At 37.3% G+C, this 25,925-nt stretch overlaps 1 protein-coding gene across 1 annotated transcript in view; it reads left to right on the forward strand.

The window, feature by feature from the left end:
* Positions 1-25,925, forward strand: part of XPR1 (xenotropic and polytropic retrovirus receptor 1) — a 210,583-nt gene that overhangs the window by 171,361 nt on the left and 13,297 nt on the right. Inside the window, exon 12 of the mRNA XM_069546204.1 lies at positions 22,536-22,702. Within this exon, the coding sequence (XP_069402305.1) occupies positions 22,536-22,702 (167 nt within the window). The remainder of the gene's footprint in view (positions 1-22,535; positions 22,703-25,925) is intronic.

The raw sequence follows: 25,925 nt of genomic DNA on the forward strand, positions 1-25,925 counted from the left end.
TTAATCTTCATAGCAACATTTTGAGGTATTAGAATCAGAGCTGAACGGTCACGTGGCAAAAGTAAATTTTATTCAGGAACTGTTACAGTAGAGGAAAAGAGATCTCAGTACAGAACTGGGCTCAATTCTGAATATAGAATGGACAAATGGGGATTTATAGCCAAGGAGCAGGGTGGTGGTCACTGAGTGGAAATTGCTAAAAGGAAAAACCAACGGTAAAGGAGAATTCTGGCTAAACTGACTTGACAGGATTTTTGCTGAAATTAGACCAGGGCGATCAGATACCAAGGGTAGAGGATGAGGAATTTGATAAGATATAGAGGGTGATTGGATATTGAGGGTAAAGGATTCTCTCTAAAGTGACTTAGTAAGATTCTTGCTACAACTGGGAGATGCACGCTTGATAAGGATGGACACCAAATTTTAGGTCTAGAGAACTTAGAGGAGCCTGACTAGAGTTGTATCAAGGAGAGTCTTTGTCCATCTGTCACTTACACTATGTGCTACAAACCAACCCTGGAATACGTGGGAGGGAATTACCTGCAAATGTGAATACCTAGCGGCAAGGAACATTGGGTGCTATTTTAGAGAATGGCCACCACACTGTGAGTCTCACCATTATTGTTCTCCATTATTCATTTGCTGTGGAAGTACCCATGTACTGCTGCTGCTAAGTCACTTCAGACGTGTCTGACTCTGCGACCCCATAGATGGCAGCCCACCAGGCTCCCCCGTCCCTGGGATTCTCCAGGCAAGAACACTGGAGTGGGTTGCCATTTCCTTCTCCAATGCATGAAAGTGAAAAGTGAAAGTGAAGTCGCTCAGTCATGTCCAACCCTTAGTGACCCCGTGGACTAAGTGGCACTTAGAGAGAAACTCAGAGTCCTCAGTCTTCAAGATAGATTTCCAAAACTCTGGGGGTTTTGCCTTCCAAAAACCCTCTATACCCAAGATTCATATGACAACCAACAGAAATCCTCTGGTTATTTTAAGAAGGAAGGTTTATTTCAAGGATGTTGGGTAGCTTACAGGATCCCCAACAGACAGTGAAGATATCACAGCTTATGTGCGCAAAATTACTGATCCTGGCTGGACACCTGTGTTACCTCTAGAACTGCAACTTCAAGTATCTCTAGCATGAGAATGTGACTGCTTCTCTTTGCCTGAATAAGTTCTGTGTGTACCAAAGAAAAAAAACAGAAGAGTCTTTGATAGAAGTAATCACTTGATCGTCATTTTTAGGTGAAGAAATTGAAAACAGGTTAAGAACTTGCCAAAGTCCTACAGTTATGAAATGAAAGAACCTAGGTTATGAATCTGAATACAAACAATATAGCTCCAAAGTCAAGTAACAAGTAGGTGACAAAGTTAGAATTCACACCCAGGTCTTGTGATTATTTATACTCTACTCTAAACTCCCTTCTAATGTTATAGAATGACCTGAGCTCATCTCACAAGTAAAATGTTAAACTTGTGGTAAACATAGGAAGATCAGATAGGGTGGTGTGCTGTCCCTATGCCAGTGCCAAATAAATTTGTGTTTGGGAAATCACAGAGGTACATTGTGGGAGAGTAATTTAAACTGTACTTTTACATGGATAGGCCACGTCAGAAGGCCTCTTTGTAATCCTTTTGTACTAATGGCCACATTCGTGGAAAACCAGAGACATTGCCAGGAACTGGCTATATCACATTAACAGTCATATGCTTTTATTAGTAAGAGCATTATGGAGTCAGCCCAACTATATAAATAATTTCTCTCTGCCAGAAAATTGAAAGTCATTCTTGAATTGAAGAACTAACATATTAATGTTCTTTCAAGTGATGGGAGAATGGTTTGACGTGAATAATTTGCTTAGAGTTTTATTTTTTGTTAGGGTCCTGAAATTCACTTTCAAAAATTACCAGAGATAATTAAGTATTTGTTAAAGCTGCCTGGCTAAATCCTTAATACATATTGTTAATAAACATTCCAGGATGCTTCCTAGAATGTAGCAAGCAAAATGTGGAACAAAAGACCAGTGACTAATACTCAGTTTCATTGGCAGTTTTTTTTTTGGCCATGTTACGCAGTGTGGGGGATCTTAATTCCCTGATCAGGGATTGATCCTGTGCCCTCTGGTTAGCAAGTGCAGGCTCCTAACCACTAGACCACCAGGGAGATCCCTCTTCAGTGGTATTTTGAATGAGGTACAAGATTTGGTTTTAATTGAAATGTTTACAGTGAAAGAATTTATTCTTATGTTAAAAGTAGTATTTTCTTCACATATTAAAATAGTGCTTCTGCTTAAAGGAGGGAAAATAAAGCATCTACCTACTGCTTAAATATCACATTGATGTGTTGCGTTTCTTTGTTCCTCATGTGGTATTCTCAGGGCTCTCTGTAAATACTTTTGTTTGCCTCTGAATAATAATACCCTGGAGCATCTGTGTTTTTTAAATTTTTTTAAGAGCTTATTTCTTTTAAAAGCAGAATTGTACTACTTGCAGCTATTTTAATCTCACCAGGAAGTCTACTCAAAAGAAATGAACATCTACCAAAGTGAAATATTGAGGCTTATATAACATTTCATAGCTGGTGTAGAAAAGACCAGGGCACTGAAGAAGGACAAACTGAAAGTCTAGGATCTGTTGTATAATCTTCCTCCTTCTCAGTTACGAACATATGACCACCTGTATTTCCTTCCTCGACTGAAACAACTTTGATATTTGAAACCAGTGTTTAAAGTTTACCCTTCATTTAACCTTCTGTTGCAGAAAGTGGAATGTCCTCACCTTAGAGAACCAAATCCCTCTCTCTGCTCAATTTAATCAAATCCTCTGCCAGGAAGAATTTTAAAAGCATCATCTGAATGAAAAGCACTATTTCATGTTGAGAGAAAGAACATGAGCTTTGGAGTAACCATGACTAAGATAATTTAGGAATATTTTACTGAAGACTGAGGAAGAAAAGCCATGAGATTGATCATCTAGCTAGATGCCAGAGACATTCACTAATTAAAAATATACAGAAGGATTCGTCTTAAATACAGCATGCACACACACGTACACACACACACACAGAATCTGTCGATCAGACAACAGTTAGGATCAAGACTTAAAGGTGAAGTAGTCAAGATGTCCTCATTAAAATCTTGACTATCATGAGGATATCTGCAGTCATGAGTATTATTTAACATCCTTCTGATTATAATTATAAGAAAACGAAAAGAAAGTAAGAATATTAAAACTTTAAACTGATGAATAAAATAACATTTATGGGTAATATGGTTGTCCAGTGCTCTCACATTGTCCTTTCATGAATTTTTTATTGTAAGTGTGGAAATTCTGAAAGAGATGGGAATACCAGACCACCTAACCTGCCTCTTGAGAAATCTGTATGCAGGTCAGGAAGCAACAGTTAGAACTGAACATGGAACAACAGACTGGCTCCAAATAGGAAAAGGAGTACATCAAGGCTGTATATTGTCACCCTGCTTATTGAATTTATATGCAGAGTACATCATGAGAAACGCTGGACTGGAAGAAACACAAGCTGGAATCAAGATTGCTGGGAGAAAGAAATATCAATAACCTCAGATATGCAGATGAAACCACCCTTATGGCAGAAAGTGAAGAGGAACTAAAAAGCCTCTTGATGAAAGTGAAAGAAGAGAGGGAAAAAGTTGGCTTAAAGCTCAACATTCAGAAAACAAAGATCATGGCATCCGGTCCCATCACTTCATGGGAAATAGATGGGGAAACTGTAGAAACAGTGTCAGACTTTATTTTGTTGGGCTCCAAAATCACTGCAGATGGTGACTGCAGCCATGAAATTAAAAGACGCTTACTCCTTGGAAGAAAGTTATGACCAACCTAGATAGCATATTCGAAAGCAGAGACATTACTTTGCCAACACAGGTCCGTCTAGTCAAGGCTATGGTTTTTCCTGTGGTCATGTACGGATGTGAGAGTTGGACTGTGAAGAAGGCTGAGCACCGAAGAATTGATGCTTTTGAACTGTGGTGTTGGAGAAGACTCTTGAGAGTCCCTTGGACTGCAAGGAGATCCAACCAGTCCATTCTAAAGGAGATCAGCCCTGGGATTTCTTTGGAAGGAATGATGCTAAAGCTGAAACTCCAGTACTTTAGCCACCTCATGCGAAGAGTTGACTCATTGGAAAAGACTCTGATGCTGGGAGGGATTGGGGACAGGAGGAGAAGGGGATGACCAAGGATGAGATGGCTGGATGGCATCACGGACTCGATGGACATGAGTCTGAGTGAACTCCGGGAGTTGGTGATGGACAGGGAGGCCTGGCGTGCTTTGATTCATGGAGTCGCAAAGAGTCGGACACGACTGTGCGACTGAACTGAACTAAACTGATGATTCTTTTATAAATAGGAAAGTAGTCATTTTCATTAAAAAAAATTAGCAGAGTTGTCCTAGACTATCTAAGACAGGATCCTTTGGCTCTTTATATTCTATTATTCTCATAGAGCTGTCTGCCATTATGTAGTATCTCGGCATAGATTATTTTATTTTGAACCTGGTTATTAACCCTGAGAGAAAGTAGTAGTTGTTATTGTTTTAACATACCAGCAATATTAAATGGCCTGCCTTGGGTCACATGGCAGTAAGTAGCAAAACCATAATTCTCATCCTCTGAATCCATTCCCTTTTCTACGCTAAAAAAGTTATTTCCAACAAGGTAGCACGATGTAATCCTGGGATTCTAAAGCTTTGGAATATGTGTGACTCACCATGGATTATTACTTTAAAATGCATAATATTGGGCTCACTTATAGTCTGATTCACTAAGATTAGGGTGATGATCCAAAAATTTACATTTTTAACCTGTACCTCATGGTACTTCTATTAAAGTGATTCATTGACTACATTTATGTAAACATTCAGTTCAGTTCAGTTCAGTAGTTCATTCATGTCCTACTCTTTGTGTCCCCATGAATCACAGCACGCCAGGCCTCCCTGTCCATCACCAACTCCCGGAGTTCACTCAAACTCATGTCCATCGAATCGGTGATGCCATCCAGCCATCTCATCTTCTGTCATCCCCTTCTCCTATGCCCCCAATCCCTCCCAGCATCAGGGTCCTTTCCAATGAGTCAACTCTTCGCAAGCGGTAGCCAAAGTACTGGCGTTTCAGCTTCAGCATCAGTCCCTCCAATGAACACCCAGTACTGATCTTCTTTAGGATGGACTGGTTGGATCTCCTTACAGTCCAAGGGACTCTCAAGAGTCTTCTCCAACACCACAGTTGAAAAGCATCAATTCTTCGGTGCTCAGCTTTCTTTATAGCCCAATTCTCACATCCATGAAAAACCATAGTCGGACCTTTGTTGGCAAAGTAATGTCTCTGCTTTTGAATATGCTATCTAGGTTGGTCATAACGTTCCTCCCAAGGAGTAAGCGTCTTTTAATTTCATGGTTGCAGTCACCATCTGCAGTGATTTTCAGTTCAGTTCAGTTGCTCAGTCATGTCTGACTCTTTGCGAAGCCATGAATCGAAGCACGCCAGGCCTCCCTGTCCATCACCAACTCCTGGAGTTCACTGACTCATGTCCATCGAGTCCGTGATGCCATCCAGCCATCTCATTCTCGGTCGTCCCCTTCTCCTCCTGCCCCCAATCCCTCCCAGCATCAGAGTCTTTTCCAATGAGTCAACTCTTCGCATGAGGTGGCTAAAGTACTGGAGTTTCAGCTTTAGCATCATTCCTTCCAAAGAAATCCCAGGGTTGATCTCCTTTAGAATGGACTGGTTGGATCTCCTTGCAGTCCAAGGGACTCTCAAGAGTCTTCTCCATTGCCGCAGTTCAAAAACATCAATCTTCAGCGCTCAGCCTTCTTCACAGTCCAACTCTCACATCCGTACATGACCACAGGAAAAACCATAGCCTTGACTAGACGGACCTTAATCGGCAAAGTAATGTCTCTGCTTTTGAATATGTTATCTAGGTTGGTCATAACTTTCCTTCCAAGGAGTAAGCGTCTTTTAATTTCATGACTGCAGTCACCATCTGCAGTGATTTTGGAGCTCAAAAAAGTAAAGTCTGACACTGTTTCTACAGTTTCCCCATCTATTTCCCATGAAGTGATGGGACCGGATGCCATGATCTTTGTTTTCTGAATGTTGAGCTTTAAGCCAACTTTTTCCCTCTCTTCTTTCACTTTCATCAAGAGCCTTTTTAGCTCCTCTTCACTTTCTGCCATAAGGGTGGTGTCATCTGCATATCTGAGGTTATTGATATTTCTTTCTCCCAGCAATCTTGATTCCAGCTTGTGTTTCTTCCAGTCCAGCGTTTCTCATGATGTACTCTGCATATAAGTTCAATAAGCAGGGTGACAATATACAGCCTTGATGTACTCCTTTTCCTATTTGGAGCCAGTCTGTTGTTCCATGTCCAGTTCTAACTGTTGCTTCCTGACGTGCATACAGTTTTCTCAATAGGCAGGTTAGGTGGTCTGGTATTCCCATCTCTTTCAGAATTTTCCACAGTTTATTGTGATCCACACAGTCAAAGGCTTTGGCATAGTCAATAAAGCAGAAAGAGATGTTTTTCTGGAACTCTCTTGCTTTTTCCATGATCCAGCAGATGTTGGCTGTTTGATCTCTGGTTCCTCTTCCTTTTCTAAAACCAGCTTGAACATCAGGGAGTTCACGGTTCATGTATTGCTGAAGCCGGGCTTGGAGAATTTTGTGCATTACTAGCGTGTGAGATGAGTGCAATTGTGCAGTAGTTTGAGCATTCTTTGGCATTGCCTTTCTTTGGAATTGGAATGAAAAGTGACCTCTTCCAGTCCTGTGGCCACTGCTGAGTTTTCCAAATTTGCTGGCATATTGAGTGCAGCACTTTCACAGCATCATCTTTCAGCATTTGAAACAGCTCCACTGGAATTCCATCACCTCCACTAGCTTTGTTTGTAGTGATGCTTTCTAAGGCCCACTTGACTTCACATTCCACGATGTCTGGCTCTAGATTAGTGATCACATCATGATTATCTGGGTTGTGAAGATCTTTTTTGTACAGTTCTTCCGTGTATTCTTGCCACCTCTTCTTAATATCTTCTGCTTCTGTTAGGTGCATAGCATTTCTGTCCTTTATCGAGCCCATCTTTGCATGACATGTTCCCTTGGTATCTCTAATTTTCTTGAAGAGATCGCTAGTCTTTCCCACTGTTCTTTTCCTCTATTTCTTTGCATTGATCCCTGAAGAAGGCTTTCTTATCTCTTCTTGCTATTCTTTGAAACTCTGCATTCAGATGCTTATATCTTTCCTTTTCTCCTTTGCTTTTCACCTCTCTTCTTTTCACAGCTATTTTTAAGGCCTCCCCGGACAGCCATTTTGCTTTTTTGCATTTCTTTTCCAATGGGATGGTCTTGATCCCTGTGTCCTATACAGTGTCACGAACCTCATTCTATAGTTCGTCAGGCACTCTATCTATCAGATCTAGGCCCTTAAATCTATTTCTCACTTCCACTGTAGAATCATAAGGGATTTGATTTAAGTCATACCTGAATGGTCTAGCGGTTTTCCCTACTTTCTTCAATTTGCGTCTGAATTTGGTAATAAGGAGTTCATGATCTGAGCCACAGTCAGCTCCCAGTCTTGTTTTTGTTGACTGTATAGAGCTTCTCCATCTTTGGTTGCAAAGAATATAATCAATCTGATTTTGGTGTTGAGCATCTGGTGATGTCCATGTGTAGAGTCTTCTCTTGTGTTGTTGGAAGAGGGTGTTTGCTATGACCAGTGCATTTTCTTGGCAAAACTGTATTCGTCTTTGCCCTGCTTCCTTCCGCATTCCAAGGCCAAGTTTGCCTGTTACTCCAGGTGTTTCTTGACTTCCTACTTTTGCATTCCAGTCCCCTATAATGAAAAGGACATCTTTTTTGGATGTTAGTTCTAAAAGGTCTTGTAGGTCTTCATAAAACCGTTCAACTTCAGTTTCTTCAGCGTTACTGGTTGGGGCGTGGACTTGGATAACTGAGATATTGAATGGTTTGCCTTGGAGACGAACAGAGATCATTCTGTCGTTTTTGAGATTGCATCCAAGTACTGCGTTTTGGACTCTTTTGTTGACCATGATGGCTACTCCATGTCTTCTAAGGGATTCCTGCCCGCAGTAGTAGATATAATGGTCATCTGAGTTAAATTCACCCATTCCAGTCCATTTTAGTTCGCTGATTCCTAGAATGTCGATGTTCATTCTTGCCATCTCCTGTTTGACCACTTCCAATTTGCCTTGATTCATGGACCTGACATTCCAGGTTCCTATGCAATATTGCTCTTTACAGCATCAGACCTTGCTTCTATCACCAGTCACATCCACAACTGGGTATTGTTTTTGCTTTGGCTCCATTGCTTCATTCTTTCTGGAGTTATTTTTCCCTGATCTCCAGTAGCATATTGGGCACCTACTGACCTGGGGAGTTCCTCTTTTGGTATCCTTATCATTTTGCTTTTTCATACTGTTCATGGGGTTCTCAAGGCAAGAATACTAAAGTGGCTTGCCATTCCCTTCTCCAGTGGACCACATTCTGTCAGACCTCTCCACCATGACCCGCCAGCCTTGGGTTGCCCCACAGGCATGGCTTGGTTTCATTGAGTTAGACAAGGCTGTGGTCCTTATGCAGTGATTTTGGAGCCCCCAGAAATAAAGTCTGCCACTGTTTCCACGGTTTCCCCATCTATTTCCCATGAAGTGATGGGACCGGATGCCATGATCTTCGTTTTCTGAATGTTGAGCTTTATGCCAACTTTTTCGATCTCCACTTTCACTTTCATCAAGAGGCTTTTTAGTTTCTCTTCACTTTCTGCCATAAGGGTTGTGTCATCTGCATATCTGAGGTTATTGATATTTCTCCTGGCAATCTTGATTCCAGCTTGTGCTTCCTCCATTCCAGCGTTTCTCATGATGTACCCTGCATATAAGTTAAATAAGCAGGGTGACAATATACAGCCTTGATGTACTCCTTTTCCTATTTGGAACCAGTCTGTTGTTCCATGTCCAGTTCTAACTGTTGCTTCCTGACCTGCATATAGATTTCTCAAGAGGCAGGTCAGGTAGTCTGGAAAGTAGTAAGCAAATACAGAAACAACTTGGTTTGCATACTGCTTCCTCTCACTGTACTATTTGTAAAGTCTTAGATATTCAAGCAGTGAATAGTAGAGAAGCAGTAGAATATACTGAATGAGAGTATAGGCTTTGGATCAAATACACCTTGGGCATGTTACCTGATAACAAAGTTCCCACTTCATAAGAAAGCTTTAAGAGAGTGAGTGTTAATAAGTTCCTTAGTGAGGAATGAGAGAGCAAGGGCAGATACAGACTAGAAGTGTTCACTCTAATGGAAGCCTCAGCACAAACACACACACACACACACAAAAAAAACCCCAAAGTACGAAGGGTTCTTTACTGACCAAAAGATTTTGTTTCCCCATCAACATTTTTTTTTTTTTTTGCTTAAAGTCATTAGGAGAAAAAAAAAGTCATTAGAGATAGAGATTGCTTAAACTTTTTATTTCTAATTAAATCTCAAAGTGAATTGTGTCTTCCCTGGTGACTCAGTTGGTAAAGAGTCTGCCTGCAATGCAGCAAACCCAGGTTCTGTCCCTCGGTTGGGAGGATCCGCTGGAGAAGGAAATGGCAACCCACTCCAGTATTCTTGCCTGGAGAATTCTATGGACAGAAGACCCTGGTGAGTTACAGTCCATGGGGTCATAAAGAGTCGGACACAACTGAGTGAGTAGCACTTTCACTTTTCACTTTCAAAGTGAATTGATATTGTAATTGATGAGATGATTCTGGATTAAATATTTGAATAGATGTTTCAGAAGTACTGGTAAAGTTCGGGATAGTACAAGTTTTACTCTTATTTCTAATACCCAATTTGAAAGAAAAGGCATCAAATGAATGTTTTTATAAAAAGGCATCACAGTCTTGGAGTCTTGGAGTTATTTCAGATGGCTCTTTTAGATCTGATATGTTATACAGGTTTAGAGTATTGATTGGCTTGTTGTGTGGAAAATAGTGGGAGAGATTTTAGCATTCCATCTTTCTCTGTGCATACCTCCTGTTATATATACTCTCACCTCCTTAGATCTGTTAATTAATCAATATATACTATTGTCATTTTTCTAACATATCTATATTTTATTTTTATATTTTTACTCTTATTACTGTGTACTACTGATATTATGACTACTTAAATCTTATACAATCTTGTTTCCAGTTTTAGTTGTCTATAATTTTAACTTGTGTTTGTTGCTTAATTTTTTTCAGTTTAACTAAGAAAAAAGTTCCTACCCATATGAATGTAGTACCTGAAGGTATTTTACAGCTTTATAAAGTAAGGATTTGAAAGAGTTTCAAAAACTTATGGGATCCTTATATTGTAGAGTAATTATGGTCAGTAGCATTCCATTTAGTTCAAGAAATGAAACTGTTTCTCTCTGCGGAGAGAAGTTGAAAACTTAATTTTATACATTCTAGAATTATTATTTTGTTATATTACTAAAGGAGTGAGAAAAGGTAGAAGTCAGTCTTTAATAAAATCACTGAAGAGATGATTTTGTTATGAGAGTCAGTAAATAAGGATCCATACAGATGATAAATTGCATTAAGTACAATTTAATTTCTTTTTTCATTACATCTGTCACATCTGTTTTATTCAACAAACATTATAAAACACTTATTGTATGTCAGGCTGTGCTGGATGCCTGGAATGTGTAGATGAACATAACATACCTTTTTTTACTAATTTTTTAAAATTGAAGTATAGTTGAGGTACAGTGTTCCAAGTATACAGCATTGGATAATCCCAGTGTACATTCCTTGGGATTATCCACATAGGCAATAATGTCAACTGCAATAAGGGACAGTTTTATTACTTTCTTTCCACTCTCTATGCTTTTTGCTTTTTGCTTCTTTTCATCCTCGCATCCCCGCACCCGCCCCCCCCCCGCCCCCGCCACTTATTGCACAGACTTGAACTTCCAATACTGTTGAATAAGAATGGTAAGAGCAGATATCCTTGCCATGTTTCTAATCTGCTGCTGCTGCTAAATCGCTTCAGTCATGTCCGACTCTGTGCGACCCCATAGACGGCAGCCCAGCAGGCTCCCCTGTCCCTGGAATTCTCCAGGCAAGAACACTGGAGTGGGTTGCCATTTCCTTTTCCAATGCATGAAAGTGAAGTCGCTCAGTCGCGTCCGACTCTTAGCGACCCCATGGACTGCAGCCTACCAGGCTTCTCCATCCATGGGATTTTCCAGGCAAGAGTACTGGAGTGGGATGCCATTGCCTTCTCAGAGTTTCTAATCTTAGGGGAAAGCATTTAGTTTGTTACCATTAAGTACAATAAATAAAATTTCCTCAGCTAATGCTGTAGGGTTTTTGTTGAGGAAGCTTTATAAAGGTGAGGAAGTTCCTCTCTATTCCTCTTTTTCTGCAAGATTTTTTTAATCATGAATAGGTGTTGGATTTTTTTTTCAAATGCTTTGCCTAGATCTTTTGATATGATCCTGTCATTTTTCTTCTAAGTTTTAACCAATTAAAATGATGAATTATATGATTAATTTTTGAATACTGAAACAGCATAGGATCTCTGGAATAAACCCTACTTGATCATGGTATATAATTTTTCTTACATGTTGCTAAATTCTGTTTGCTAATATCTTGTTAAGGATTTTTGTATCTGTGTTCACAAGGGATATTGATCTGTATTTTTCTTTTTGTGTGCTGTCTTTGATTTGGGCATAGGTGTAAAACTAATTTCATAAAATAAATTGAGAGGTTTTGTTTTTTCTTCTAATTTGTGGAAGGTTTCTTCTTTAATAGTTTGGTAGAATTCTCCAGTGAAACCATCTGGACCTGGAGTTGTATTTTGGGGCAGTTATTAAATTAGAAATTCAGTTTCTTTGTTTTTTAAAGAATTTGGTCCATGTCATCTAAGTTGTTGAAATTTATGGGGGTAGAGTTCAATATAATATTCCCTTATCTTTTTGATGTCTTCAGAGTTGGTAATGATAATCCCCTGTTTTATTTCTGATGTTGGTAATTCATGTTTACTCACTTTGTCAGCTATTAATCGATCTTTTCAAGGAATCAGCTTTTTATTGATTATTTTCTATTTTCCTTGTCAGTTTCATTGATTTCTGTGTTTATTATTTCCTTCCTTCTATTTGCTTTGGATTTATTTTGCTTTTCTTTTTCTAGGTTCTTGAGGTGGGTTCTTAGATTATTGATTTGTTATTTTTTCTGTTTTCTAATATATGCGGTAGTATGTATAGTTATATGTATGATGCTATGCATTTTCCCCTCAGCACTGCTTTAGCCACATCTCCCAAATTTTGATATATTTTCATTTAGTTCAGTGTATTCTTTAAATATCCCTTGAGACTTTTCTTTGATCCATAAATTATTTAGTAGTGTGTTGTTTAGTTTCCAAGTATTTAAATTGCTTTTTTTAACCATTGACTTTTGTGGCAGATCTTGCTGTATGTTCATGGGGCAATTGAAAAGAATCTCTGTTCTGCTGTTGTAGGGTGGAATGTTTATTAGATCCTATTAAACAAATGATGTTGCTGAGTTCTGTATCCTTGCTTATTTTCTGTCTACTTGTTGCATTAGTTGTTGATGAGGAGAGTTGAAATCTCTAACTGTAATTGTAGATTTATCTTTTTTTCCCCATTCAATTCTGTCCATTTTTGCTTCACACATGGCGTAGACACAATCAATGAGGCTTGCTACATCTTCTTGGTGCATTTATTCTGTTATGCTTATATAATGGCCCTATCTGTTTCCACTAATTTTCTTTGCTCTGAAATCTGCTTTATTTGATAGTCTTCTTGTGGTTATCATTTCTTTACTTTTAGTTTTGAGAAGTTTAATTATAATGTACCTTGGCTTTAGGTTTATTTTATTTGAGGTTGCTCAACTTCTTGAATATGTAGCTTTGAGTCTCTTACCAAAAGTTTGAGGAGTTTTCAGCCATTATTTCTTTAAGTATTTTTTCAGCCCCTCTCTATTCTTTCCTTCGGGGCTCTGATGACGCAAATGCTAGATCATTTTTTATGGGTCCATGGGTCCTGAACCTCTTCTCTTTTCTTCTTTTTTTATATCTTATTTTCTTTCCAGTGTTTAAGGTTGGTAGTTTCTATTCTTCTGCTTTCCAGTTTGCAGACTCTTTCCTCTATCTTCTCTACTCTGCTGTTACATCTTCTATTTGCTGAGACTAGGTATTTCCTTGGTGAGGCTTTTAATTTTTTCATTGTTTCAAGTGTTTATTTATTTAATTGTTCATTAAAGCATTTTTATCGAATAATTCCAGCACATCTCATCTCATTTTTGGCATCTACTGATTGACTTTTTTCCTTCAATTTGTTATCTTCCTTGTTCTTGATATGACTAGTGATTTTCAGTTGAAAGCTGGATATTTTATGTATTTTTATTAAAATGAATAGAAATTATATATGATGGTATACTTCCTTATTAAAAAGGAAATGTCTCATTTAACATAACTAAAGCAAAGATGGAAATCATTAGGCATGCTGAAAGCAGCAACTTTTAAGTGTCAGTGCTAACACATCGGTTTTGAAGAGATTATCTGTGTTTTGTTATAAAGAGTAAAAAGGAAAAATGTCTGTAAGATGCTGGAAATGATGTCATTAAATAGTATGTCTAAAAGACAAGATACAATAAAGGGTTTTATTTTTTTATTTTTAGTTCTTAGGAAACTAAATCCTCATACAAGATGTACATCTGTTACTTGACTTTTTCATATTCAGCATATACAAGTTTTTAGAGACACATTGTATGTGTAGGCTGCCAGGAACCATTTGCCTTCCCCAAATATTTGTTGGAATGTAAGGCATTGTGCAGAAAGTTTAAAAATGAGTAATTAAAACACAGTGCTTGCCCTCAATTCAACTTGGCAAATGTTGAGTTTCTGCTGTGTGAAGTGGAGTACATAGGCCCTGAAAAAATGCTGACATGAGATCTTTCCCTAAAAGACATTACAATTTAATGGAAAATACATATACAATTCACTGCATTTTAAAGTTAAATTCTTTTAAAAATAGTAGATAGGGTATAGTCTTGTAGGAAAGAGAGAAAAACTACATTTGCGTGTGTGCACGCTAAGTCACTTCAGTCGTGTCCAACTGTTCGCGACCCTATGGACTGTAGCCTGCCAGGCTCCTCTGTCCATGGGATTCTCCAGGCAAGACTGGAGTGGATTGCCAGGCCCTCCTCCAAGACATCTTCCTGACCCAGGGATCAAACCTGTGTCTCCTGCGGCTCCTGCACTGCAGCCAGATTCTTTACCACTGAGCCACCGGGGAAGCCCCCAAAATGGGTTTATATAGTAATAGAAGACAGTATAAGCACAAAGTATTTAGCTCATTCCTTTTCTCAAATCCTCCAACCCAGTCTTTCCCTGTTTACTTTCGCAGACTACCTTTGTCTCCTGGGCTTCCCTGGGTCGGGAAGATCCCCTGGAGAAGGAAATGGCAACCCACTCCAGTATTCTTGCCTTTGTCTCCTACTACCCTGAAAAAATTGAACCTATTAGGTCATTTTCCTTCAGCTGTCTTCTACCTATATACATAGTTTTTTAATCCAAACCTATTCTCATCATATTTTTCCCAGACTTGGGAACAAGGTTTCCCACCTTAGTGCTCTGACCTTATTTCCTCATATCTCTTTCAGGATCTTGCTCCAGCAGTCACCCGTTTTCTTTCCTAACTCTTCAATCTTTTCATCATCACTGGCTCTTTTCCTTCAACCTATATATATGCTCAACAGTCTCTCACCCTAAAAAGACTTTCCTTATCTCAGTAAGCCATCTGGTCCAGTCTGTTTCCTTTTCTCATGCCTACCTCTGAAAACAGTACTCTGCCTTTCCTTATTGTCTCTATTCTGATAGTCATAATGACTTTATATAATAACTTGAACACATTTATGAACCTTGAAATGTTTACAAATAAAGAATTAAAATTTATTTTGAAAGAGCAAGGAGAAGGTCTGTAACATTTGAAAGAGCTCTCATCCCTTCAGATCTTTGGTATAAAAAAACACAGGGAGAATAAACTCAACCAAGTTTAGCCAAATGCAATACAGATAGAAGACTTCTATTTCTGTTTCTGTCATTGCCCTTTTCACAGAAGAGGCTTGTATTATTTTGGTGCTTCCGAAATGGTTTCAATCAGTGGCTACATGTATATGACTCCCCAATATGTATCTCAAGTTTGTTTATTTTTATTTCCAGTTGTTTTCTGGCCATCTTCCACCTTGATGTCTCATAGGTATCTCAAAGTCAGTATTCCAAAACTAAACATTTTTATTCCCTAAGGTTTCTTTAGCACCACACTCACCAGTGTTTTCTACCTCAGTTCTTGGCACTGTCCCACCCACTCAGCCAGGTTAAAAACTAGGAGTCCTCCTTTGGGACGTCCCTGTGATCCAGTGGTTAAGACATTGCTCTTCCACTGCAGGGGCCACAGATTTGATCCCTGATTGGGGAACCAAGATCCCACATGCCTTGCAGCATGGCCAAAAAAGGAGGGAAAAAACAACAACAGCTAAGAGTCATCCTTGACTCTACCCTTCTTCTCATCCTCACACTTCACCAAATTCTGACAATTTTCGTTCCTAACTATTTCTCAGTTTTTGCCTGACCTCTCTATACCTTCTATTTGCACTCAATTCTAGTCCTTATCTCTTCTCACTGAGCTATCACAAGAGCCTTTTCATTAATACACCACTTCCAATCTTCACTCCTCATAGTCATCTCCTTTATAGTATCTCAGTTCAGTTCAGTTTAGTCGCTCAGTCATGTCTGACTCTTTGCGACCCCATGAATCAAAGCACGCCAGGCCTCCCTGTCCATCACCAACTCCCGGAGTTCACTCAAACACATCCATCGAGTCAGTGATGCCATCTCATCCTCTGTCGTCCCCTTCTCCTCCTGCCCCCAATCCCTCCCAGCATCAGAGTCTTTTCCAATGAGTCAACTCTTCGCATGAGGTGGCCAGACTACTGGAGTTTCAGCTTTAGCATCATTCCTTCCAAAGAACAGCCAAGGCTGATCTCCTTCAGAATGGACTGGTTGGATATCCTTGCATTCCAAGGGACTCTCAGGAGTCTTCTCCAGTGCCACAGTTCAAAAGCATCAATTCTTTGGTGCTCAGCTTTCTTCACAGTCCAACTCTCACATCCATACATGACCACAGGAAAAACCATAGCCTTGACTAGATGGACCTTTGTTGGCAAAGTAATGTCTCTGCTTTTGAATATGCTATCTAGGTTGGTCATAACTTTCCTTCCAAGGAGTAAGCATCTTTTAATTTCATGGCTGCAGTCACCATCTGCAGTGATTTTGGAGCCCCCAAAAAATAAAGTCTGATACTGTTTCCACTGTTTCCCCATCTATTTTTCATGAAGTGATGGGACCGGATGCCATGATCTTCGTTTTCTGAATGTTGAGCTTTAAGCCAACTTTTTCCCTCTCCTCTTTCACTTTCATCAAGAGGCTTTTGAGTTCCTCTTCACTTTCTGCCGTGAGGGTGATGTCATCTGCTTATCTGAGGTTATTGATTATAGTATCTAGCACTGCATTATTCAGTAATGTAGCTACTAGCTACATGGAGCTATTGAACACTTGAGATGTGCCTAGTCAAATTGGTATATGTTTTACATGTGAAATACAACCTGAATTTTGTAGACTTTGTATGGAAAATAGTGTAAAAGATGTCCGTAAGAATTATATATATTATTATTGATTATGCATTGAAATAACATTTTAGTTATATTAAATATATTATTAAAATTATTTTTACCTGTTTCTTTTTAGCTTTTAAAATAGATTACTAGAAGATGTAATATTATGTATGTAACTCTTCCTCCAGCTTTTCATGTAGCTGACTCCTTTTTACTACCCAGATATCAACTTAGAGATCTTCTCTGCTTGTACACTATCTATCTAAAGGAATTCCACTAAAATCACGCATGTCACCATGTTCTGTTCATGGTACTTTTCACTATCCAAAATCATCTTGTTTATTTGTGTATCTGATAATTGTCTACCCCAAGTAAGTAGTAAACTTCTTTGGGTAAGAAATTTGTCCACTGGTGAATTAGATTCATAACTGTGTACATGGTGTCTAGAATAATACCTGGCATTTAGTAAGTAGGTGTTCATTTGTTGAATGAATGATCTCTACTCTTTGATATGGCTCTCTGCCTCACAAACCTGATTAACTCAAGACTTAACTTTCAAGACTCAACTCAAGTAGCACTTCCCCCAGGAAGCCTTTCCTGGCTGTTTCCCCTCCTGCAAGTCTTAACCTGTTGATTCCCTCTGTATACACAGTTCTGCAGTTACACTTACACACTGTGCTTTTGTTCATTTTACATCTCTCCTTGTTCACACTTAACCCTTAATAATTCTCCAATATATTTCTATTCTCTAAAAATATACCTGGTTACCCAGCAGACAACAATTTTTCTTTGCAGCTGATCTAATATATGTATATAAAACACAGCTTATAGTAGGAGATACTCAGTAAACACTTGTTGAATGAGTAAATGAATTCCTGTGTCCTTTATAAAAACAATATAACAACATTAAACACTTCTTTAAATCATTTATAAAATATCAACACCCTATTAGTAACTGTTTTCTTTAGCCCACTTTCTTCCTTTTTCTTTTAGTTTAATTATACAAGTAAAACATGGATATGTATATATCACTGTAAAAAAACAAAATTCAAATAATACATAAATAAAGTTAAAAATGAATCCCCTTAATAATCTTACTTTCTTCATTGGGGATAGCTACCTCTGTCTTTTTCAATTAACATAATGTTATATGCAGTATGAAATAGTAATATATGCATAGTTTTTAAATTCTGCTTTCCAGATACCTTGGAAATATTTTTAATATTTCTTAATAGTTTATGGAGCTTTTTTTTGAGTTGAGATGCCTTAGAGAAATGGTGCTGTCTAGTAAAAAATAACTTCCTTTGATTAGGATTCCTATTACTAGCTTCCTTATTTATCCTTAGGCCTAGTGATTTCCATTTTGTCTGTCATTTTAAGATTATGAATTTTCTATCATCACAGAGTTGAAAAGAGGTAGAGTCTGGATTCAAACCCAGATCTTCTGACATCAGACCCACCTATCTTTCCACTTACTGACTGTCTCACTGAACTTCAGCTTTCTTAACTTTAAAATGGGAATTTAATGTCTGTCTTGGCTGTTCTAGGATACATTAATAACCACCTAAGGAGGTATAACACATGTGACCTCAGATATTAACTAAAATGTGTTTAAAGATCACAGAAGTTTCTAGATCCACTAATTTTCAGAGAACCATGTTAGTCTCATAATTCAGTGCTTTGATGTTTTTAGGTAATAGGAATAGAACTAGGAATTCGCTAGATGCCAAAATCATAACTCAGCTTACCTATATAGGTTTGGGCTTTGAAAACAGTGTCCCCAGTCTGTTTTGTTTCCTTGTTTAATTTCAGATTAAAAACTAGTAAGCTGTTACCAGAGTAGAAAGGTTTTGGTTGAAAGAACACTGTTCACTTTACATACAGTGCCACATTTTCCATATTTAACATGCTGGCTGATTCTTTAGACCACATGGACTGTAGCCCGCCAGGCTCCTCTGTCTGTGGAATTCTCCAGGCAAGAATGCTGGAGAATTCCCTTTTCCAGGGGATCTTCCCAACCCAAGGATTGAACCCAGGTCTTATTGCAGGTCTTTGCCATCTGAGCCATGAGGGAAGCCCATATTTAATATATCCTTCATGAAATATTGCTCAAGATGATGTCCATATGTGATTTTTCCTGTTTTCTCTCCTAGCAGTTTTCCTAATATACTCTTTTGCTTTATTCTTCCTGTGAAGCCTAATAGGTACAAAACTCTGAGAAGCTTATTTGTTTTAGATTCAGTAGATACCATTACCATCCACATGTCTGGTGTTAATTATGCTTCCAATATGGCAGGTGTGTAATAGAAGCTTAGGGTAGAATACCAATGACTTGATTTTCTGTGATTCTGAACATTACTAAAGTGGGCTACCAGAGTTAGCCAACAGAGAATTAGATGTAATTGCTTGCCTAAAGTGATAATATCTTCCTGATACAATCCCTGAATACCAATGAAGGCAGATAATTTCAGGGAGACGCACTCCTCATTTAGGAGATGGGAAAGATCAAGTAAGGGTGATAATTACAAAGAGACCAAAAATATAGCATTTGTAGACCAGGTACATGTTAATCATTGTTTGAAGAAGTTCATAAGATAAAAATTACTTATTCTAAAATACAGTATTAAAATATTTTTTAAGTCAGTGAGTCCTTATGTATGTTTCATAGAAACTTCATAGAAATAATATGGGCTTAAAGGAAGGCAATTTAGCCCATTGTCCCATTTTAAGAATTAAATTCTAAAGATGGATAAGTGAAAAGTGAAAATGTTAGTCACTTAGTCGTGTCTGACTCTTTTCGAGCCCATGGACTGTAGCCTGCTAGGTTCCACTGTCCATTTAATTTTCCAGGCAGGAATTCTGGAGTGGGTAGCCATTTCCTTCTCCAGGGGTTCTTCCCGACCCAAGGATCAAACCAAGATCTCAAACCCAGGTCTCCCATGTTGTAGGAAGATTGTTTACTGTCTGAGCTACCAGTGAAGCCCATATTCTAAAGACAGAACTTGTATTTAAAAGCTAGACGAAATAACAGAAAATTAGCACATTATTTTTAGTTTCATTATTAATTCCTTTTTCTGTCTTTTTCTCTGTTGCTCTGATTTTGAAAGTATGATGAATGAATTGTATTACATTGCTAAATTTGCTTTATGCTTTACAAACCTTAGTAGATGAGTTGCAGATTTTTTTTTATGCAACCATGATGCTAATTATTGAAAATATTACTCAGCTAGACTCTATGTCTGTATATAGAATGAAGTGAACAGGTATGTCAGAACATATATGACTAAACCTATGTAGTAAGTAAATATTATGTTAAATCTTTTAAATTGATATTTTGTATAGCACCATGTTATAGAACAGATATTAACCCAATTTGCTTTTGATGGAGGAAAGTTTTGTAGAAATAGTTTAAACCTTAAAATGTGTTTATATCCAAATTTGACTGTTCATTAGAATCAGCTATGGGCCATTTTAAAAACTTGTATTTCTGTTCCCTACCACTGACTTTCCAGGAGAAGAATGTGGTGTCCTGGCATGTTTAAATAGTAGCTCTCGTCCAGGAATGGGGATGGGGCACTGATTTGCAGTGTTTGTTGATTTCCATGGTGTAAATACAGACTGCCACCATAGCCAATTTCAAGCTACTAAGATGATTCACGTGGAATGTTGGGAGATGATGTATAGTATTTCCATTATATAGATACAATAAACATATATAACCTAAAAGAACAAATAATATCAAATTTTAGTAAAATAATTAGGAAGTGATGAATCTGAGTTTTCATTGCCTTTGTTTTTAATATAGCAGATTATAAGTTTATGTAATTTAACTTAAAATAACTGTGTTTAACAACCAGTTTGCAAAGTTTTTGAAAATTTATTAATCAACTCAAAAAGCTGGTACAAACTGTTGCTAACAACACACTGGAGCTCAGAGATACCTGTATCTTTTTTTAACCAACTAAGTAGTTCTGATGAAAGCAACCTGACAGTCAGGTATTTTTTCTGAAATATGGATCTAATCCTAAGGCACAAGAAAGCATTCCACAGTCAGACCCAGAATGTCTTCCAGCCTCATTTCAAAGCATACCCACTCCCCCACATCTTCTGTTTCACCCACACTAGACTTAGATTACTTGAAGCTTCTCAAAACATGCCTTGCACTTTCCCACCCTCATGCCTTTTCATTAGTTTCTTTTAGCCTTGAATAGCCTTGCCTTATCTGCCTGACTTTTGCAACACTATTTATTTATCCTTCCAGAAATAACTCAAATGCTGCTTCCTCTTATTTCGTACTTTTGGAAACAGTCCCATTTCTCCTTGATGTTCTCATAGTAGTACTTTGCTTATTTTATTTTAAGCTCCAATTATCATTGATAACAAATGGCCGTTTCAACTAAATAGATTATAGATGTTTAAAGGGCACCTTTGAATAATATTGTACTTAACACCTTAATATATAAAATGATTAATAAGAACTTTTTGTTTGTTTGCTTGCTTGGTCGTTCTGTGAGGCTTGTGGGATCTTAGTTCCCTAACTAGAGATTGAACCCAGGCCCCGGCAGTGAAAGCACCAAGTCCTAATCACTAGACCACCAGGGAATTTCTAGCACTTGTTTATTTTAATAGGAAGGATTATGGATAATGCATGATACAGCCTTTACTTTCTAATCCTTTGGGAAACTAATTGAAATTTAAACTTTTTTTGAATTAGATGACACCTTTTTTTTTTTTTCCTCATGATTGAAGACCATTTAGTAGTAATTATATACCGATGCCTTATAGCCAGAAAACAGAAATAGCATCATGGTAACTTTAAGACTTATCAAAGAAGAGTTTCATTGGAGAATATACAGAGCACTTAAGAGTGAAAAAGATAACGCTGTGTATTATTCTGATTTAGTGCACTTTATAGTGTTGTCTGTCAGCTTAAAACCCTCATAGCTCAGTTGGTAAAGAATCTACCTGCAATGCAGGAGACCCCTGTTCGATTCCTGGGTTGGGAAGATTCCCCTGGACCCACTTCAGTATTCTTGGGCTTCCCTGGTGGCTCAGCCGGTAAAGAATCCGCCCGCAACGAGGGAGATCTCGGTTCAGTCCCTGGGTTGGGAAGATCCTCTGGAGAATTCCATGGAATTGTATAGTCCATGGGGTTGTGATGAATCAGACATGACCGAGTGACTTTCACTTCATCATTAAATAAAATCCAAAAGGAGCAAAAATATCATGCTTTGCTTTGTGGTTTGAGAGAAATTTGCTTTCATATATGTTAAAGATACATTCCTTATCAATTGTTGCTTTCTAGCATTTTATCTAGAATTAAAATTACCTGTTTTCACAATAAGTATTGATAAGATCTAAGTATAGGAAGGAAATATTGTTCTAAAGTAAAAACAATCCAAGAATTCCTCACAGTAAAAGCAGCACATCCCTTGTTAATGGTGTTTCATACATTTTTTTTTTTAATCTTTGACCCAAAGCTGCCACCTGATGGCAAAAATTAAAATGACAATTTTTGTAATATTCTAAACCTCCATCACAGTTACTTGAAATATTATGTTTTCAGCGTTGAGCCTCTAAATTGTAAATGCACTTTTGTATAAATTTTGTATATTTGTTGAATGTTTGATAATTATTTTGAATTTCAGATAAATCAGATTTATTACTTAACTTCTTTTAGATGGGGATCCTACTAAGGAGATTTACTTAAAATCTATTTATGGAGCTGGAGGAAGAATCTGTTTCTTAATTAGCTTTACTTAATGAAGAATTTTACTCGAATATAGTGATTTTCTCTTTCCCTTTTCTTTCTTCAGAACAACGTCACTCAGACACCATGGTGTTCTTTTATCTGTGGATCGTCTTCTGTGTCATCAGTTCCTGTTATACCCTCATCTGGGATCTGAAGATGGACTGGGGTCTTTTTGATAAGAATGCAGGAGAAAACACCTTCCTCCGGGAAGAGATTGTATACCCCCAAAAAGTATGTACAAAGAGTGCTTGTATTTATTTTTAAAAAAGAAAAAAAACACAAAAACAGAACACTCAGGTATATTACAATATATACCCAATACCAGCCTACTTAAAATAATTACCAAAAAATTCTAATCCATTCAGTCAGTAAAAATGTACCAGATGTTAACTGTATTCTGGGTGCTGTAGGAAATAAAGTAAAATTCTGGTTCTCAAGGAGACTATAATCTATGTTCTAAATAGATAAGTAAACAGATTGCAATATAATGTAATAAAGACTAGACTAGAGGAATAAATAGTTAAATATCATTTATGATTTGTTTTTTAATAGGCAGTTCCCTATGTCTCATGAGACTTAGGGAGAAGCCTGGTGGGCTGCAGTCCATGGAGTTGGCTACAGTGTATGGGGTTGTGAAAGAGCCAGGCACAACTTAGCGACTATACCATACCTTATGTCTCAAATGCCCTCTTTCCCCTTAGTTTACCTTGAAAATTCTTGTTCCTTCTTTTTATTTTTAATTTATTTTATTTTTTTAGCATTCTACATCAAGCTGCTTATTTATTTTTAAAATTGTTTATTTATTTTTGGTCACGCTACATAACATGTGGGATCTTAGTTCTCCAGCCAGAGATCAAACCCATGTCCCCTGTATGGAAGCTCAAAGTCTTAACCATTGGACTGCCACGAAAGTCCCTTGTTCCTTCTTTTTAAAAGTTAGTTTGTACCTTTCTCTAAGAAGCCTTTCTTGTTTCTCCAAGCATAATTAGCCAATCGTCCTAGTCCCGTTTTACACTAGACAAACTTCCAATTATGGCAGTTATCACATTGCATTTTAATTACCTATTTAGGTATCTATATCCCTTACTATCCAGCATAGTCCCAGGCATACAGTATACAATGTTTGTGGAATGAATGAATGAATGAATAAATAAATACTTGACTGAATGAGCAGTGCTGTAAGCACAAAGGAAAGAGGTGTGCCTGACTTTGCTTGGGTACATCAAGAAGGCTTTTCTTGTCATTTATTTCAGTCAGTTTTCTTAAAGTTTCAATTTGATCCAAAAATACATGGATAATTACTTGAGAATCACCTTATCTAAATTATGCATGAAAGGATGAGAAGGACTGAATTAAAAAGTCAAAAGACCAAAAGTATCTTTACTCAGATATTGAAAGAAATTAAACAATGAATTGGGAATCCTTATAAGTAAATTCTAACCCCAGCTCTGTCATTAATGAGCTATATAACTTTAGACAAACAGACTGCAGTGTATTCTATAAAGTAGGGTGTTATACTAGATTATCTCTTGATCCTTTCCCAATCCTAAAAGTGTGCCACTAATATTTTTTACTATGTCAAAATGTCATCAATACTTCAGAACTGCACTTTGAAAAATGTGTGACTGTGTAATATGTAATTGGTGCTTAGGGAAGGCTGTTTTCAAGTGTAAGGATTGAAAATAAATGATAGACTGAATATGATGAATGATACGTTAGTGTAACTTCATCTAAACAAATGAAGGCAGAAAAGGAGATGTTCATTGACAGTGATTTTTAAGTCTCATTTGAAAAGAAAATCAAAAAAAGTAATATTAAGCACAAGTCAGACAGAGACATGTGTTCAAGAAAAGATGGCCTTGTGTTCACCAAATGCATGTGCCTTTCCTCCTTGTACTGTTCTTGCCTTACGGAGAGATGTAATGCATTTCTATCTTATTATGACGATTGCTTTGATGAACTATTTATATCTTACATAAATGTTAATCTGTTCATCCTTTAAGTACTAACTTTTTTATTTCTATGTAATAAAATTAGTTAATAGAATCTTCCACTTTCTTTGTTATTACATATTTTTATGACCCACTTTTAGGGTCATAATATGCTTTTGTACTTTAGGCTTTACAAATATATAAGAAAAATGTCCTAGAAGATCACCATACCCCTCTCAGCTTTAAAAGGGCAAATATTAGAGTTAAATTTATTGTGCTAAAAAAGGGAAGAAGCTATATGTGAAGTTCAGTGGGTCTTCATTTAAAAATTAAGAACACAGCTATATGAACTTCAATAAGTTCCTTGGCATTAACAGTACATACTGTTGAGTACCATACCCAGGTCCAGGAAGCATTTATGTTATCTCCATATTAAAACTTAACTTTTCTGTATCTCTTGACCTCAAGTTAAGTGTATTCCTCCCAAAAGACTTAATTTTTGGTAACATCAGCTCCCACATCAGTCAACTGTGGATCAGCTTGATTGGCTCTTAAAGGCATACAAAATTGCAGCTTTTCATCAAGACACCTAATAATGATTTCACTGCATGTGGATTTATCAAAAAATTACATTAGCACTGTATTGAATAGCTGGGGAAAGGGACAGAGAGATATGTTACTGTGTTTTTAAAAATCTTCATAAAATTAATCATAGTAAGCAGTGAATAATGTCTAAAATTGATTAATCAAGATATAGCAATATACACACACTATTTAGAAATGTGGATGATAAATGCTCAAAATTTGAAGATGTTTGCCTCTAGAGAATAGGACAAGAAGAGGACTGCTGTTTCTTTTGTTTAATAGCCTTCTAACATGACTGATTGATATTCCTTTGCTGACATTCTTTTAATAAAATAAATGCTATGACTTAATACGTAGCAGTTCTAGTTCCCATAAGATGTTGTAGCCTTTAAATACATATTTTAAAGAGCTGGATATCCTGAGATGAAGAGAAAATCCATGAATTATAGTTCCGGTCAGTTGGCAGTTTTTGTGCTTAAGACTTTGTGTAGCTAAAACTGAAAGAATTAGTTAAGTGCTTGTCTTCCCCATGTGGAAATGGGACATCCCTTAAATTTAATTGTTTGTGAAATCCAAGCTTCATGTTATTTTCTGACATCAAAAAAGAAGGAAAAACTTTTTTCAAATGAAGGGTAAGGCAATTTGAGAATAAAAGCGCAAATAACAAAGTTAGTAAATCTCATATTTTCTAATTTGAACTATTGAGCTATTAGTGTATCATATGCATTTTAGAATGTCATCTCAGTCAGCTCGAGGATCTCATCTGGTTTGTATTTCTGGGGTCTAGAAGAGAGCCTAGTATACAATATGGGAATGAAGTATTAATATATTTGTTAAAGGATCACTGAACTTCAGTAAAACTTCATTTTGAATATTGTCCTATCTATGAAAAAAAACTAAATTGGTGAAGTCTTTTAAAATATAGAACTCTTTACTTC

This window comes from Ovis canadensis, chromosome 12, assembly GCF_042477335.2.
Source record: "Ovis canadensis isolate MfBH-ARS-UI-01 breed Bighorn chromosome 12, ARS-UI_OviCan_v2, whole genome shotgun sequence".
Classification (NCBI taxonomy): Eukaryota; Metazoa; Chordata; class Mammalia; order Artiodactyla; family Bovidae; genus Ovis; species Ovis canadensis.